The sequence below is a fragment of the Pyxicephalus adspersus genome, chromosome 8, assembly GCF_032062135.1.
Source record: "Pyxicephalus adspersus chromosome 8, UCB_Pads_2.0, whole genome shotgun sequence".
In the NCBI taxonomy this organism is placed as follows: domain Eukaryota; kingdom Metazoa; phylum Chordata; class Amphibia; order Anura; family Pyxicephalidae; genus Pyxicephalus; species Pyxicephalus adspersus.
Genome location: NC_092865.1, coordinates 16,540,123 through 16,558,291, shown reverse-complemented (window position 1 = coordinate 16,558,291; position 18,169 = coordinate 16,540,123). Strand labels below are relative to the sequence as shown.

The following is an 18,169-nucleotide window of genomic DNA, read 5'->3' as shown; positions in this document are numbered from 1 at the left end:
GATTTTCTTGACTTTTATTGACAATTTCACTGAGTTTTTTGAAAACCATTTTTTGTGTTATATTACAGCTTACATAGAGTATCTACGTGTGACTGTTCAGTCCAGTGGTGTCAGACCCAACGCACTCCCATCCAATCGAGCTGATCAGGCACATTTCTCCCTTTTCAACAATTGTTTGTCTATTTAAAAGTACCTTTCCATCAACTACTTTGCATAGGCACTCGAGAATTGTTGGTGGACCATTTTGATTGTTCCCAGGGACAGTAGGAATAAAGGACCGTTGTATGGACGGCGTTGTTCTTTAGAAATGGAAGGGGGGGGGGGTAGTTGAGCAAGAGGTTTTTGGTTGCATGCTTCCCAACTGCAGTATTCGTAAGCATCCATCATGGTGTATTATTAAACCGTACAGAGAGATTTCAGCAATGTCACCAACTTGGAAAACAGGTAAAAGCACAGAAAATAATGTACCTACTTGAAGTGTTTTAACTTTCGCTAAAGTTTTTTTTCACTTGCAGCTTACACACACTCTATACACGGTAAAAAATGTATTTTTTTTTACCCCACAGTCTTCCATACAAACGTGATACCTCTGTCCATTTAGACAACGGGGAGTTCTGGTGTAATAAAGCTTCAGCATACAAAGGGAAGAGTCACAGGGTCATCTTTGAAGAGAGTATGGAAAAAATCTACAAGAACATGTATCGGAATGCTTTGAGTCCACATACTTACCGGAGATCACACAATTTATAGTGAAAAATGTTAAATTTTACCTCTGGAAAGACACCTTTTCAATACCAGTATAGTATTATAAACCATTAAGCAAATGTCGATATTTGTAAAAATGGACAGTAAACATTTATTGGTCTTCCCAGTGACACTTCTAGTGTACTTTTGGGATATAATGGAATGGTAAATTGTAGAAATTGGGGCATCTGAAATGTTGTTATAATCCAGTGTTATACAGCATGGACCTAACTGTTACATGACACTCATTGGACTCTAAAAGTAAAACTCACAGGCCAGTTTAGGCTGTTATATGGTGACCATTGACCAGACCCATCACAGTTTTTCTAGATCATCCAGGTTCACCCATGATAGTCTATGTTTGATAAACCAGGCCCAGTATTGTTATGTGCTTGGATATCAAACAAAATAGCAATTTTATTAAAGTAATTGTGTTAAAATCTTAAAATTTTCAATGATTTGTATTATGATTAGTAGATAATTTGCTCTAACAATCAGAAGTAATTACAAAGTTGTACCACAGCTGATCACTTAAGGAGAGTCAAGCCCACTGAGTTGATCAAACCTTATCAATTTTGGTTTGAATTTTTTTTTAGTCACTTTGAATTATTGATTGTTATCAATACACACTTGACCAATATTGGACAGAATTTGCCAGCCTTTTCTAATCTTCTTAATGGACAGAATTAGGTTCACATTTTACAATCTCACTGTACATCTCCTCATTCAGAGGGTAGGCACTTGCCCTGGTGCAAGCTGAGCTAAAGCTTTGTACAGATGTCCAGTGGTTGTCAGATCATTGTTGCTGGAAACCGTCTTTTGTGATTATTTCTGGTGACAAATGAACGAATGTGTGCTGTACACCCCACACTGTTTTGTTCTATGTAGAGAAAAAGGTGAAGGAGGATCAAGCAGCACCCTTCTGTGCTCTCTTCCAGTGAAATGCACAGTGGTTATTTCCAATCCATCATTCATAGATAATAGAGGTTTGGCGAAAGCTGAACACAATGAGATTTTACACCTGAGACAAGCACCACTGTTTGCGTAGAGTGAGAATGATCTGACATGCGTAGTTGTAGTCATCTTTGTGAATGGACAGCCCGATTGTTCCAACAATGGTTGCATCTACTAATATGTAAGGGCTTTATATGAATAAATTGTCCATATCTGCCAGAAATGGCCGAACACATAGAAGGCTTAAATATACAAAAGACTGGGCTTGTCAATACCTGTAGGTAGAAGACATTGGTTAAATCGGTTTGGTTTCATATTATAGGTAGCTTTAGGATGGAGACATATTTGTATTTACAACGTAGTTTGAGAGAGTGGGAGCATCCATGGGCTGTATCGTAATTGGGAAGGTTAATGCAGATGGAGTCCAAATACCAAATTCATATTAAAAGTACAGCTGCCCTTTAAACGCCTCTGCTGTAACTAATGTTTGATCATATTTGCCAGTAATAGCAGAGAAAATGTTTTACAGAACAATATACCTGTCTATCATCTATAATATTAAATGTCAGATGGGAAGACATGCAGTTATACTAAATGTGGAAATAGTTTACATCACAGAAGTCTTACAAGACTGTGTTATAAACCTCTATGGTATTCTTAGTATTTTTATACAGTATTTTAAATAAACAACCTACTTTATACTGATCTGTCAAATCTAAAATATAAACCTATAAAAAATGTAAAGACTGTTGGCTTACGTTGTAGTTAAAAGTAAACCTATTGCTGGCCTATATGACTCAATCCCCTATCGGATCATGCAGCCCATTCTATCACTTTTATCAAGTCACCATAAATCAATGCTTTATTTCTGAATTTCATTGATCAAAAGCAATTGATAATGAGTTTGGAATCGAAAAAGCTCTGGATGGTCATGTCAGAATGTTTTCATATATATTGTACAAATATCTCACTGGTTTTGAGGATCTCTCAATTGATCTCTCTTTGGTTACTTTTCTCTTAATGGGCTGTGCATTGATTGCAGTGCATGGTAGTATGATCAATTCACTTTTGACTGACAGTAAACATTCCCATGGTAGTTGCTGATTGAATTGAAAGTTGATCAAACTAAAGACGATTCATGTTTGGCTAGCTTTACGTTACAGGGTTCTGTTTTAGTTCCTGTTCTGTTTAAGCTGTTTGTTAGTGACACACTGTGCGCTGAGTAAGAATTGTCTTATTGGTGATCATAAAGGTGTGTACCAGCATTGATACCCTTGTAGGTAGTGGCAGATTTGGCTTGGCCCCCCTCTCTATCAAACTGACTTGGGGTTCCTATGGGGCACCTTTTGGCTGAGAACGGTTCCGGAGCCCTCATGCAGCGGCATAATTTTAAATTCCCTATGTCTGCCCCTGCTTGGAGGTGTTTGTAAAATGCAATAAGATTTAGCAGTGCTGAAGAATTAGTCAATGCAGTAGAAACTGCAATTTGTTGTTTACAAAATCAATGTAATTAGAAATTAACCAAATCCTGGGAGTACAGAATTGGCCAGAAGTGCAGAAAAAAAAAATGGAAGTGTTCATATCAGATGACTGGAAATTGAGCAAACAAGGCAGAATCATTGAAAGTAATTCGAAATTTGGGGTACATCCCTATAGAGATTACCATCAGGTTGAATGGGGCCCAAATTCCACTTTTTAGAGCTTTCATTAGACCTCACTTTCTTCCAAGTTCCTGGGAACTCCCTTACGAAAAAAAATTATAATCATATAAAATGAGTCAAAAGACCATCAGCCATGCACATATACAGTATAGCCAAGAGACACAAAGAATAGAACAGAGTGTATGACTGAACCAGATGCTTTCAGGGGATTAATAGGGCCCTCCCTGAGTATTGTTAGTATGAAGCTGAGAATACTGCAATTAAAAGTTTCCAGAATAATGTTGGATATTCTTTTTAAATCTCTAATATCTTTAAAGCAGGTGATGTTTAGAACAGGCTTTTACAAGATGGCTTTTAGAACAATGTATCCAAATATGCTTGGCATATTTTGGATTTTGGTGTATCCAAAAATTCTGAATACAAAAGAGAGTCAGACTTGTTGGGACACTTGATCCTTCTTCTACTGTTATGTTCCTAATTGGAAAAGAATGGCATTGATTCACAAAAGTTTTCCAAAACTGGAGAACATTGACCATCATGGGAAGGTGATCCAGAAAACCTGGGCTGGTCTTCTAAACAAACTTTTAGGTGTGATAGTGCTTTAAGTTCTGGAAGGAGCAGAGCCAAATCATCTACAACGCATCCCTTGGCAGAAGACCAAGCTGGTGGTTTTCCAGGAGACTCATACATTTGTAGCTAACCTACCTCCGGACTTCATGGATGGATTTGTAGACATTTGGTGTCTTATGGGACCATGCAATGCCAGTCAATGGAAATTGAAGGCATTGTGGTGTCCAGTTTGCTGGCCTAGGACCCTATTTACCTTTTTTATTTATTACAGAAATGTTAGCCCAGTGCACAAAGCTGTAATATCACACTCGCTATTTCACTTATCTTTTTAATAATTATCTGCTATGACCCAGCCCAGGGTTTTAAATATTTGTCATTTAATAGCATACAGTTTTGAGGAAATCTAGTCCAGGTTTGCTTTACCACCTAGATTCTACCGTGATGGTCAATGTTCTCCAGTCATGAAGAACTTTTGTGAATCCGAGGCAATTACTGGTGTGATTTTGCACTGTTGCAGTGCCATTCTGTAAACTCTAAACCATTTCTTCTTTTCCTTCCTGCTATTTTAACATCTAATGAACATCTTTGCTGCACCTCTTGTGTCTGTGAAAGTTTATAACCAGAGCTCAGTCAATAGTCATTACTTGATACAAAACATAATTTCTAGATGGATTTATTTCCTGGCAACAACATGAGACTATGAATCCTGAGAATACGAAAGTCAGCATCCTTGCAAAAATCAACTTTAATAATGTATGTCAGGCTAAACTTTTCTGTAATAATTCACATTTATTACTTGCTACCCATACGCAAGTTTCCCTTTACAAGTCATTCATCCACTTTCATACAAATCCATGCCAAGAGGGGCCGGCTAAAAGTTCTGCATTAACTAGTCTAAACAGACGGTTACCACTCAGCATTCGTAGCCAAGTTTAGAAAAATTCTTTCTGCTGGGAGCTGCTGAGATAATTATACTTTCAGGGAGAACAAATCAGCGCAGTAATAAGCTGTAATTGTTTGTTGCATCTCACTTTCCACCAACAGAACTGAAATTTCTAATGCAAATGTCTGGGTTACTTGGGGATAACACGTATTTTCTTCTGGCTTTGCAAACATCGCTGCTTGTTTTTGTTACCTAAATCATAAAACATATTGGAATTGAATGCTTTTATTTTATTTACGTTTGTGTTTATTAAAAACAATTTCGGAAGTCACAGTTTCATTGGAGTTCTAAACGATTTGTGAGAAAACAATGCACACTCTGTAACATAAAGATATAAAAACAAGTGATACATGTAAATATAAACTATACCATAAAAACTCATTTTTCTTTTTAAAGCTTACCAGTCTAAATATTTTATCCCTGAATTCAGCCCTTTCTTCTCCTCTTCTTATTAAGCTATTTGAAGCAAACCTGCAATTGTACAAAAGCACACCATTTAGGAAGGGTGTAAATACATAGCTCTACTTCGTCATCAAATACTGCTCCATTTATTGGAAATTCTCCACTGGGAAGCTAACATCCCCAGAGTGCCTGTCTCTCCAGTCTTCCACAACTTACAGTGGTCCGGTAAGGTCCTGGTTCAGGACTGGGTGATCACAGTGGGTAATCAGTCCACCAGATGAGGTCCCAAAGAGGAAATATAAAGCAGCGTCTGGGGCACAGGCAAAAGGTCAGTCCAGGCAGCATACAATCCAAGGGTCAGGAACAGGTAAAGTCAGCAATATTAAATCAAACAAAGCCATACACCAGAAGCAAGTCAGCCCAGCTTAGCGCTACAACATGCACTGAGAGCACGACTGAGATCAGGAACTACTCTGCTCATTGGGCTCTGCACAACTCCAGATCAGCTTCCCACAGTCTCAGAGCAGGGGATGCCGAGACACCATTTACCGCCAAAGGGAAACCAGGGATGTTGCAGACAGAAGAGCAGAGGACTGACAGCTATTTGCCTGATCTTCCCTACTGCTGCAAGCGACGAGAATAAACAGGGTGCTCTGACTTGCAGTGGCCTTACTGCACGTTATCCTCATCCAGATAGTTGTCTCTTTTTTTGATCCTGATTACAAGAAACAGTAGTTCAAAAGCAATGGCCCTCAGCTCTTCCTATAATAATTATACTAATTAGTCTCTTGAAACAGATGTCAAGCAAGTGTCTTGCCAAAATGCCCCTAGGTAGCTGGCAGACCTACTATACTCCTAATTAAAATTTTTCTCTTTCTAAAAGGGATAGTCTTGCACAAGGGAAGGGATTTCAAAGGGAGCAAACCAGTTTTTAGATACAACTTACACAGCAGTCCCACAACAATCAGGTGATGAGTCCGCCATTCACCTAAATGATTGATAGTAGGCATCTAGTTATCAAAAAGTGGAACTAAACTCTAGTAATTCAAACTTGCAACCGGACAGGTCCTTTATTGCAGAAGGCACAGTTGATGACTGCCTGATCGCAGTTGTTAAATACACTCACCTGCGGCCTTTCTTTTGCAGCGCCGCCATCTTTTTTCTTCTCTTCCTCCAGGTTTAGGTCTTTGGCAATATTGATTGCTCCGGCCGGGATGACAAAGGTCCAGGCAGCAACGGAAAGCCGGAATGCCGCCCTATCTGGGAAGCCGGAAAGCCCTGCCCTATCCCTAATTTTAAAAGTTTAACTTAAGTTTTGCTTTAAGCCCCCTAAAGATGTCAGATTATTTTAAATGATCATTTCCAGTGACAGATGAATGAACGAGCACTGTGCACACAGCACCATTTTATTCTATAGAGAAGGAAGGAGGGAAGAGGAGAAAGCACCACCCACGCTGTTCTCTCCTCTGTAGTACACAATTGTCATTCCCAATTGGTTGCTCAGCAATTTGCCAATTCAGATTTTTCAGATATATACCCAAGATAAATCATCTGACCTGTCTACGTAGCTTGATCACTATTTCCTAATATATAGGAGTCGGTGTATCTGGCAAAACTTCATAACCCAGGTGTGAGCTTACTTTCTGCAAGACTTCCCAACCGAAAGTTGCCAGCTATTTCCCGTTACACAGAAATCTACATGCAGAGCATAAAAGTTTAATCATTATGTCTTATAAATTCCCGGCTCCTGCGTCTCCCTCCTAGACGGCATTATATTATGTCACTGCCAACACATATTAATATTTCAGGGATGCGGCATGTATATTCAAAGGGCAGCTGGCCTGTAAAACAGTTTCACGTTTCAGAGAAGCTTTATTTATGGGAAGATCTGGTCGGCCATATTTCTTCCTGTACAGCCAGGAAAACATCCAAGAACACATACAACTAGTAAAGAGCTGCAAGAGCAATCTGATTGCTCTTGCAGCCCTTAATACTCCCTAAAAGTAACCCGAATTCTCCCACTATTGACTTTAATAGTGTTCGAATTCGGCATTAGTGAGATATTCGACCAACACTAGTGGTTGACACCACTCAATGCATCTGTAACCCCCCCTCCCAGGAAATATACAGCAAAAAGGGTAAAATGACTGAAAACAATTTTTAAAATGAATGTTAACAAATGAGATTTAGTAATTGGGCTTCTATAATATAAATTTGGTCTGGTTGATCAAAGTTCTCCAAGACTGGAGATGATAGACTAACATGGGAGAACCTTAGTGATCCAGCAAACCTGGAATGAATTTCTTAGAAATCATTGGTGCTAGTTTGCAAATATTTTCAGTCCTGGACCAGATCCAATCCAAGATTGCTGGATCACTGCCATGATAGTCAATCCTCTCCAGTCTTGGGGAGCCTTACTAAATCAGACTAATTGTGTTGGTGTGCATTGCCATTCCTATAGATTTGCATGTTAACCATGCATTATATCTGTTGGCCCCTTAACAAAAGTCAGTTGACCCCCCCATTCCCCAAGGCAAAACTTATTCAGCTCAACTTCCACTGAAGAGGAAAAGAGGAGAGTCAAGAAAATAAATAATTAAGTAATTGTTGCTATTCTAACATAATGACCTACTCTGATTTTACCCAATATTTACCTAGATGGAATACATAAGTGTGAGATGTCAGGGCTCTGTTCGGCCACTCTTCATCTAGGCACCACAGTCAGACAGTCCATAAATCTTTATCGGTCTCTACCTCCCCTATCCACTCACCCCCATCAGCAAGTTCATGAGGTCATCTCTCTTCTTTATCCACCTGTCAGCAAGTTCCCAATGTTAGACTGGCAACATTAAAGTGTGCATTAGGTTTGCTCATACTTCTGGCCTTGTTCTCTATATATTATTACAGGTAGGTAATATGTATGCCCAATGGGCTACTTATTCAAGCATTTAAAATACATATATGAATACATACCTGCATTATTGCCATTCTGAATATATACCTGCAGTTCAGCTGATTTTTTAAGCCAATTAGAATTTTTGACTTTTTAACCATTTCTGGCTCATGCAAAGCTCTAAATAATGCACTAAATCTATAATTTTAGACAGAGAGTCATCTACTCCCCCCCAACCCCACTTCCCTATCGCCACTAATCACAGTTTTGTCTAAAATATCTCATACTGACCTCTACCATCTGTTTTCCTATATTATAGCAGCATTTCACTGTACCATTATCTGGCCCCTCTAGGCAGTTTATTTTTAGGTTTATTGACATTTTTGTGTTCTGTTGTTTATGTAGCATCTGATCTTTTTACAGTTCAGTTGTCATCGAGGTAATTAAACATCCTTAATATATAATTTTTGCATAGATTTTGCTCTTCTTCATTAACTTTTCTTAGTGCATGCAGGATTGCAGAATCCAAATATCTTGTGTAATGCTGCCACCTCGTGGCCATAATATATCATTACATATAATAAAGTGGACCTGTACTGAGAGATGATGGAAGCTGCTATTGCAAAACTCAAAAATGCTAATTGCCTGGATGTAATGCTGATCCTTTAATCACATACCTGGAACAAGCATGCAAACAATTGTGTATAAATTACAGTATCTGAACACCTTAGCTGCATCCTCATTCTGGGTCAGTGATTTAGAAGGTATTAAAGGCAGAAGATCAGAACACCAACCAGGCAAGCTCTGTTTATTTAGAGCCAGGCCAGCAATGGCAGGTTATATAATCTCTCAATGAAAGGTCCATAATAAATCTGAACTCCATATAGGTCAATGCTGTTCTTAAAGCTGAAGTTTATTCTTCTTTTATTTTTCTCTGATTATCAGGATGCTAAAAACATTTCTGACATTTTGAACCCAATGAAATTATCTTTGGGTCTCTGTGCTTTGGTGTACAATTTAGGCAGAATATTCCTTTTGGGAGTGGCTGACGGGGTGCTGTGCATAGCTTTCTAAAAACTTCATAGCACCTTATCTTTTTTTGTCTCTCTGATAGAGAGATGAGCTAATCAGTCTGCTACTTGTTCTTTCACTATCCAGTCAATGAATGGGGGAGGACTAGACCTTAATCGGCATTATAGAAAAATAAATTCTTCTGCCCGGCCATGCAAGCATGGGATGTGTTTCAGAGCTGTGCAAGTCTCAGCACTGGATAAGCAGAAAACAAACAGGTAAAACAGCCCCCATATTTGCATTTCATCTATTTGCCCTGGCGCAAGCTTAAACTGGTAAGGCGCATGTTGCCGCATGCATTGCATACATGCATAAGTTCATGTATTATTCCTGTGCCATTTATATATCACCAAAGATTTACATGATACTATAAAAGCTGCACACTGACTTCCATCTGTTAGTTTCCAGGTCTCTTAGCAAGCGTTTTCATCTTTTCCTTTTCATGCAAAATGTTTTTAGGGAACGGCATCTCGAGGTGTCATGGCGGGCAATCACAATGATGAATGGAGCCCTTCACCAGAGAGAACATTGCTTTGCTGAGCAAGTTATCCGGACTGGACGTAATGTTCAGAAACACTGTCAGGGCCGGTAATTAATGACATCATCAAACGTTTCCTCCAAAATTCCCCCAGACAGTTTGATGGCGGACGAGAAATGTGACTTTTAAATACCGGATTGTCAAACAGTAATCGGGGGTTAAAAGGCACTCTGGTGGGGTCATCCCTCTATGCCCAGAAATGATGATAGGAGGTTTGGAGCTAAAAATTATAAGAATAATATAAAACGTTGGGGTTAGGTATAATACTGAAATGTGTACTCCTGATATTGACCAATAGCTGCAAATCATGGGATCCACATACAGGCCCTGCGTCTTTCTAAATTTGGAATTAGACTTATGGAGGGTCAATATTTAAAGCCCACCTGTACTTAGGATTTAGGATTCTCAAAACACTTTGGTAAGCTTACTTGTTATGGATGCTTAGGGCCTTTTTGGGGCAGTGATCAGAATAGCGGTTTCTGGTGGTTGGCACCTTGCCTGCTACATGGCTGCTTCATCCACTGCAATAATAAACCAGTAATAAACATTTTATCATGTTATGAGCCAAACCACTTACTACTATCACTATTCATTCCCAATGGGTGGCCGTAAGTGAGATGCCATATGTCGTCCTACCTACGGCGTGGTACCGGGTGTGCTGAAGCGGTAACTGCTCCTCCAACTTACCACCTGTCTTAATTGCTCCATATTCTTTACCTTGATATTGAAGCTTTATCCTTCCAGATTACCTCTTATTGAAAATTACAGTTTAGGGCTCCTGGCCCTGACATGGTATTTCTGGGGAGGTTGTTTCATTTCCACAATTCCTTTGTCCAGCACATATGCACAAATGTCTGCAGCTATTGCAGGTATCTATCTCACGAGCACTAATTCTAGATATGCACCCACCGGCTTGCAGCCCTGATATCTCATACTCCTGCCCAGTAAGCATGCCCTCTCTGTTAAGATCCAGCCCTGGAGCAGTGCCGTGCACAGAAGCAGGGAGGGCATGCTTATTAACAGAACATGTTCCTGCCTAGTAGGCATAGATTCTCACAGTGTGCCAGAGAATGGTATGTAGCAAGTCACATGTGCAGATGAATGTGGAAGATGAAGGAGTAGTTGATAGATTGGCTTTGGTTTTTGGGAACTTCCACTGATTAGGACAGACTGGAGTCTTGGAAGCCATTCATTACATTTTAAAGCCATCATTGCAATACATAGAAATACATAGGTCTTGTGAGTCAACAGCAATGCGAATTGTTCTAGGCCACCTAGAATATTACTTCTTTCATAACCTGCTAAGGCTTTGTACATAGAACCTTAAGCATGTTTAAGAATCAACATTTATTTTTCCCTGCCACATGTAAAGAAAAACATATTTAAAGTGTAATTAAACCCAAAAATGATAAAACCTCACCACTCACTGTGTCTACAGCTTCAGTCTCTTCTTCAGTCTCTAGTTCAGCTTTTTAGAATTGTCAGCCTTCTCCCCCTTTGTCTACGCTGCCTCGCAGGGTCCTATGGAGCCTTGTTGTAGTCACTATATTGTGTAAAGAGACTACCAGGGGGAGGTAAAACAAATGCAACAAAATCATACATTTCAGTAAACTTTAATAATGTGTAGTTCAAGGGCAGAGAAATGTAGTACATGTTCAGAGGAAATAATTCCATGCCGTGGTGCGTGATACATGTGTGCTCATTACAAGTCCAAAGAAAGAGCACTCCATGCACATGTGCTGTACAGGTCCAAAGGATATTATCTAATTCATCATAAATCCCCTCCTCCCCTATACATACACATTAAAACTCCGTACAAACCTAGCAAAATATCTGAATCAGCATCCACACCCTGTACACGTGCAGTATAATGAAAAAAAGGGCTAACACATTATTTGTGCCCATTGACATGGGCTTGCAACGTTCCCCCAGTTTCCCCTTTTCCTTCCTTCTTTCTCATCTCCTTTTTTTCCATTTATTATATCCTTTTACTGATTATTTATCTAAATATGTCTAATGCAATGTTTTTGACCTTTTTCTATGTTCTGGCGGGAAGCTGTTGTGGAATTCTAGAAGCTTCTAGGCGTGAGCCAGTAGGTTATATAAGGAGGTTCAGCGTCAGTGCTTCACTATTAACTTGACAGGACTGAAAGAAGCTCCCACCCCCCCCCCCTTTTACTTATTTATGTGGTTTGTCACCCCTTATTAGGGGGGACTGTTTTGGTATGGTTTTTGTTGAATAATATTGCTCGAGTTCTAATGGCTGAGCAAGTTTATTTATTGATATGTACTGATTTTTCCTGATAATCGGCTAAGATATTAAAACCAATAAAGTGCCGCGGCCATTTATTTCCAGTTAAAATTGTTGTAGTGTCCTTATTATATTAGTTATTTATATATACATAAATATATTTGTATATTTATTCAATTGTTGGATTGGGGGAGTAACGTCTGCAATCCCTTGCACGTCCCATGTAGTCCTAAAGTGGAGACGCTAACTATAAACTGGAAGTTTGGGGAAGCACTGTGAGAGGAAGAGGCCGCATGGTACATGTGCAAAAGGTGAAAAAAAAAATTACAAATGAATCAGAGGAACAAAAAATATAGTTCAGGTTATAAAATGTATTTTACACCATTATTGAGGGCTGAATATTACTTTAAAGCTGAATGTATTTGTTATTTTTTGTTAATATTATGAAGGTTTATTGTTAAATTTTCATTTTACTTTTAGTTCTAAGTACTCTTTTATAATATTGTTCTATTCTAGTTGGTCCGGTATGTAACATCTCCAAGTACTTTCTGAAGGTTACATAAAGACGTATGCAGATTGTGCTGAAGCTCAGAGACTGGATGTAGAATGCAGGAGTTCTTTTACTGCCGTAGGGGTCACCAATGCAATCAGCTCCGAACCCCAGAACGCCTACTAACACAATCATATACTTCATGCAATTACCTGCCCTTACCCACAATACTTTGCAGTCCACCACTAGAGATATCCTGTGTACGCCATTACATGAGGGTTGTTGTCACCTCTACCAAGGTTATCCTAACTTTTCTATATCTGGATCTTGTAAAAAGTATTTTGTGCCTGGTTTTAAAGGAAACTTTACCCAAAACATTTCTTTTACCCCTATTCTTAGTAGAAGGGGGCAGTGGTCAATCTCTTGGGTAGTTTTTACTACTCTCCATTACTTTTGGTGGGCAAATATACCCTTCTTGACCTCGATATGACTGCCCACTGTATGAATTTGGACTAAAAATAAAATAAGCATAAAATGAGTGAAAGTCATCTTATTTTTACAGTATACATATTGCACGTCAGTGAATTATGTATTAAACCTAAAGCATTAGACTAGGAGTCAAGGAGCTAGAGTGAGTAGAAGAAGAATCAGAAATGCCCCCCTGCTGGGGTAGGAAGGACAAGGTAAGTAGGTTTCTCTGTTATAGGCTTATTCTAACTAAGCAGTTTAAAGCCTTACTAAAGGAGAGGTAGCTTCAGAATGGGCAATTTTCCAACCAGACCAGATGTCAGCTGTAAGTTAAAATAATGTGATAAATGGGGTCCATCATTCCAAAACAGGCAACATGAATATTCTGTAAAAACAAACATTACAAGCTAAAGACTATATGTAATATGTTATCTGGCTTCTGATACCTTTGCTATATTAAGCCCTTGACCTCAGAGATAAAATAAGTGAAAGATTAAACAGTAATGCAAGAATGATATGATATTTGCTCGGGGCTTTTGAAGCGCGTTCAAAGTTTATATTTATTTACCAATCATAAAAACATGAATTATATAAAATATTATAATAGGTGGTCTGCATCCTAGAAGTTTAGTAAATTCGATTCATGATTATTTTTACCGCTGTAGGGCTATCATGGGTCTAAAGGACGAGGGGCTGTTCAACCCATGGCATGAGTAGGGCTCAGGTGGTAGTAGCTTTTGGCCCTCTAGATGTTTGGGTGATCATATACTGGGGAGGCTTCTAATGACACCTTCAGACCAAAGAGCCCATCAGAAGCCTTCCTAACACACCAGGTCTGCATACAAAGGCTTTAGGTTCAGAAAGAATTAGTAGAGGTGCAGACCTCTAAAGACCTCAAACCCCAGGGCCCCAGGCCTAATCTCTACACTTCTACCCAACAGAATGTTCCCAGGGGTGACCTCTACAAACACTAAGACAGCATGAGGGTTCAAGTGGTGGTAGTTTTTGGACCTCTTGAAAGGGATTGTAGGTGTTACATACTATTCTTTTAAGTGGGAGGCTTCTCATGATACCTTCAGTGGTTATCAGAAGCCATCCACACCAGGTCACCATCCAGGTCACTAATTACCCTAATTACACTGGCTCAGGGGACCAAGAAGTATTCAACCCATCCCAGCCATGAATAGGGTTTGGGTGGTGGTAATATTTGGGTCTCTAAGTGTCCATGTGTTTTTATACTATTCTTGTGAGTGGAGAGAGATACCTTTAGTCCAAAGAGACCATCAAACCCCTTCCAAACACATCACATCAGCATACAATGGATTTAGGTCCAGAAAGAAGAAGTAGAGGTGCAGAAAACCCCAGGGCCCCAGGCCTAATCTGTACACTTCTACCCAACAGAATATTCGCAAGGGTCACCTCTTCAGGTCCAAAAAGAAGAAGTAAAATTCCAGAAAACTTTGTGAGGTCCTCTTTGTACTGAAGCTGCATTGCCATTACTACCCCAGGGCCCCTGTATGTAGGTGATGTGCACACCCTTAAGTACCACATTCTTCAAGAATCACACAACCAAATGTCATCTGGGAGGAAGAATTATATTAATTCATTTTCTAGTTCACCTGTAGATGTAACTGATCTCTTAAATCAATTTACAATGAAAACAACAACATTTTCACAATAACTATTTTAAAAGGTTTAACACAGATAGATGTTGGCAATGTGTGGACTTTTAAGGCTATTTCAGACTGCAGAGTTCTGACGCAGGTTTATCTGCAGTTCCAACTGCTTCTATTCTAGTAAATGGGAATGGTTGGGAATTATTTAACACATGATGGAATGCAAATGGTTTCAGAAAGTCACCTTTGGCCATGTATTAGCTTTTGGAAGAACTAGATTGTCACTCCCTGGTGCACAGAGGTAGTTTGCAGCAGTACAATTTTCCTCTGTAGGTTAGAAAGGGTCCTTAGTCTTGATTTATTGTGATCTCCAGGCAAACAACTGAATACTCAAAAAAATACATATAAAAAAATCTATTGAAATTACGTCTTTCACTTGGATGAGTAAATAAAGCTGAATTTTTTTTTAATACAAAGCAACACTATATATTATATATTATCTATAATAATCTTTTAATATACACTGTATGTCCCAGTCATATCCTATTTTTCTGTTATTGGTATTTTTCTGTTATTCTGTTATCGTTATCCTATTATTCTGTTTACAGCTTATTGTTACGTCTATATCTAATTTTAATTTCATGTATTGATTTTAAGGTAAAGCTTTAGCCACATAGACAAGGTCATGTAATGTGACTGGACTAAATGTCATTTTAATGTAAATTTTTCAAAATTACTCATCATTCCAGCAATTAAAGTGTTGTACAAGAGTGACATTCCAATCTGCAAGACAAACAGAAAACACATACCAAAGCAACCAAGAAAAGCAGATAGTTTATGGTCAGTGCCAAAGATCACTCTTAATAATAAAAACAGTTTCAGACAACTCCTGCACTTTTATTTTAGTGATTTATATAGTGATTTTGGGTGGCATTGCATGATTCTGTACAGCACAATGTTGTATATTTACAGCTACAGAGTGGATGATTGAAACCTGGCACTGCAGGACTACACAATGATTTGGAGCACCAGCTGAACAGGATGAATGCTAAGCTAGAAGTTTAGGTCATTACATTTTAGGAAAATAGTAATCCCGGACTGAGGGTTATCAAGGACTCAACAACAACTCAAAGTCTCAATGGTACATCAACCCTTATAATGTAAATGCAGGTACCCCCCGAGTTAAGTACATCCGACATATGGATGACTCCTAGACATGAATGGGGCTTCCCTGCTTTCTCCTGTGCAGGATTGAAGCTTGATGGGGGGGTGGTTTGCATGACTTGCAGAAGAAACCTTTTGCTAAACACAGCTGATGTTGTGGGTGATCTTAAGAGCTGAGCTGATGTGTAACATCTTGTAACTCTTTCTTTTTGTGTATCAAAGCTCAGCTTACTCCAGAAGTTAATGAATGTCTAGGCTCCATTAAGTTTTTTTTTTTTGCTATGTTTGTGATTAACTCACAGTGAGAATTTTTATAGTAACTGACACCATACTGCCTAATAATATGTTGAGACAGATATCGGTCCTTATTGCATTTATTAAAATAATGTACCTGTTCCGACTTACATACAAATTCAACTTAAGAACAAACCTACAGTCTCTATCTTGTATGTAAGCCAGGGACTATGTGTATGGTAGAAGAACAAGTCAACTAAACCAATCACACAAGTAATACATATATACACAAAAATATATATATATAGTAATAGATCATGACACTCTATAACTGTAGACATTGATTCTGTCTCTAATTCTTCCTGCAACAAATTGCAATGGCAATAACTCATAGGACCACGTATGTTTGTTTATGCAATTAAAGATTATAAAGTCAATCACATTTTATCCACCAGATACTGTAGCTGCTATAGGCACTGGTAAAACAAAGTCCAAATCCAAAACAAACATGTTCAGGATGGAGTCTGCCAACAAGCTGCAATGCCAAGTCCAAAGGTGTTTGTAAAGACTTGCACAAGTAATGATCACCCCCAGCTTGTCAATGCTGTGTAATCATCTGTTAGTTATTATACAATAATGCAAGCTCTTAAAGCAGGACAGTGCATTGTTCATGCTAAAAACTACTGCCAAATCAATATGTAGGCAGATGCTTTTTTCGAATTTTCATTAGAGCCATCTCACCAGGCGGACTCTCTGAGGTTTTGCTGTGTTGCAACAATACAATGCTACCCCTCGGCTATTTATTGCGGTGATTCCATTTGGGAGATGCCACCTAATTCCCTATAAAATGAAGAATGGTGCTTTGTGTGTGTATACTGTATATATTATATTGTGTTTATTGTGAGCGGATATATTCTTGCTCAGAGTTATGGTTGGCCTTTTAAGTCCGAGGAAGGAAGGTTTTCTGTTATTCACTGCATTTGTTTGCTCAATGTGTTAGGATTGATATAATGTATTATCATCATTATTATTATCATTATGGAATGGATGAATATGGGCACAATTTACAATCTGTGATCTAACATAAGATACATTCCTATCAGCGAACCATCTCAACTGGTATTTTGATATTTTAGATACTGTTTTATGTAATAATGGTTCAACAAAAATAAAAGTAACATCACTGCTGACTGAAATACAAGTGTTTTAGTGATAACTATATTGAGTGATGTGAGCTTTTTCCTTCCCTATTTTGTCCATTATAATCATTTTTCCAGTCCAACATTCTATACCTATATATCCACATTTGACCTCAATATTTAACATTTTCCAACTACAATACCAATTCAAAAGAAGTAATGTGCAATATACCAGATAAGAACGGTAAAGGGAATGACAATAGGCCAATAACATGGGGCCTGATCTATTAATGTTCTCCAAGGCTGGAGAGGACACACTTTCATCAGTGAAGCTGGGTGATCCAGCAAACCTGGACTGGATTTCTTCAAAGGCTTTTGCTATTTGCTAGCATATGATTTGAACCCTGGACCAGATACATTCCAGGTTTGCTGGATCACCCAGCTTTACTGATGAAAGTGTGTCCTCTCCAGCCTTGGAGAGCTTTAAATAAATCAGTACCATTATATGAAGCAATTGTAATTGTGCTGTTACGTTCACACTAAGGTTAAAATCACACGATTTTTTAAAAGTCACACAACTAATATTAGGTGCTTGATTCTGGTGTATATGCATCCAGTATATCCATATAACATATACAAACAATATGTGTTTTGTATTAAGGACTCAACAGGGAAGAGTGTTTAGACTTGCTCTGTCTTTTACACTAGGAGTACACAAGCAGCTTAAAATATTGTGATCATGGTACCACAGTCACTACAGATTTATTGCTAGCAGTACAGTCACTACATATTTGCAATACATGACTCCTTAAGGGGTTAGGCAAACTAGTATTAAGTAACTGCTAATGGTTGCACAATTCTCCAAATTTCTGCTATCAATCACTGCTAAAGGTTTGCATGTTACTTGTTCTACTTACTCCATGGGGAACCATTTGCCCCAAAAATGTAATGATCAGCCACTACGGCCAATGAATAATATTTAGAGATGTAATAGCACAGTCATACAACGAAGAATAGCCCATATGCTCCAA

The 18,169-nt window shown here is 38.6% G+C and overlaps 1 protein-coding gene across 1 annotated transcript in view; it reads left to right on the top strand.

Annotated features, from left to right (window-relative positions):
• The window catches only part of SPATA6 (spermatogenesis associated 6), a gene marked incomplete in the record, with an annotated part of 56,069 nt that extends 50,820 nt beyond the window's left edge, over window positions 1-5,249 (top strand). The window contains 1 exon segment of the mRNA XM_072419607.1: window positions 567-5,249. Within this exon segment, the coding sequence (XP_072275708.1) occupies window positions 567-750 (184 nt within the window).
• Between the last annotated feature and the right edge of the window lie 12,920 nt (window positions 5,250-18,169).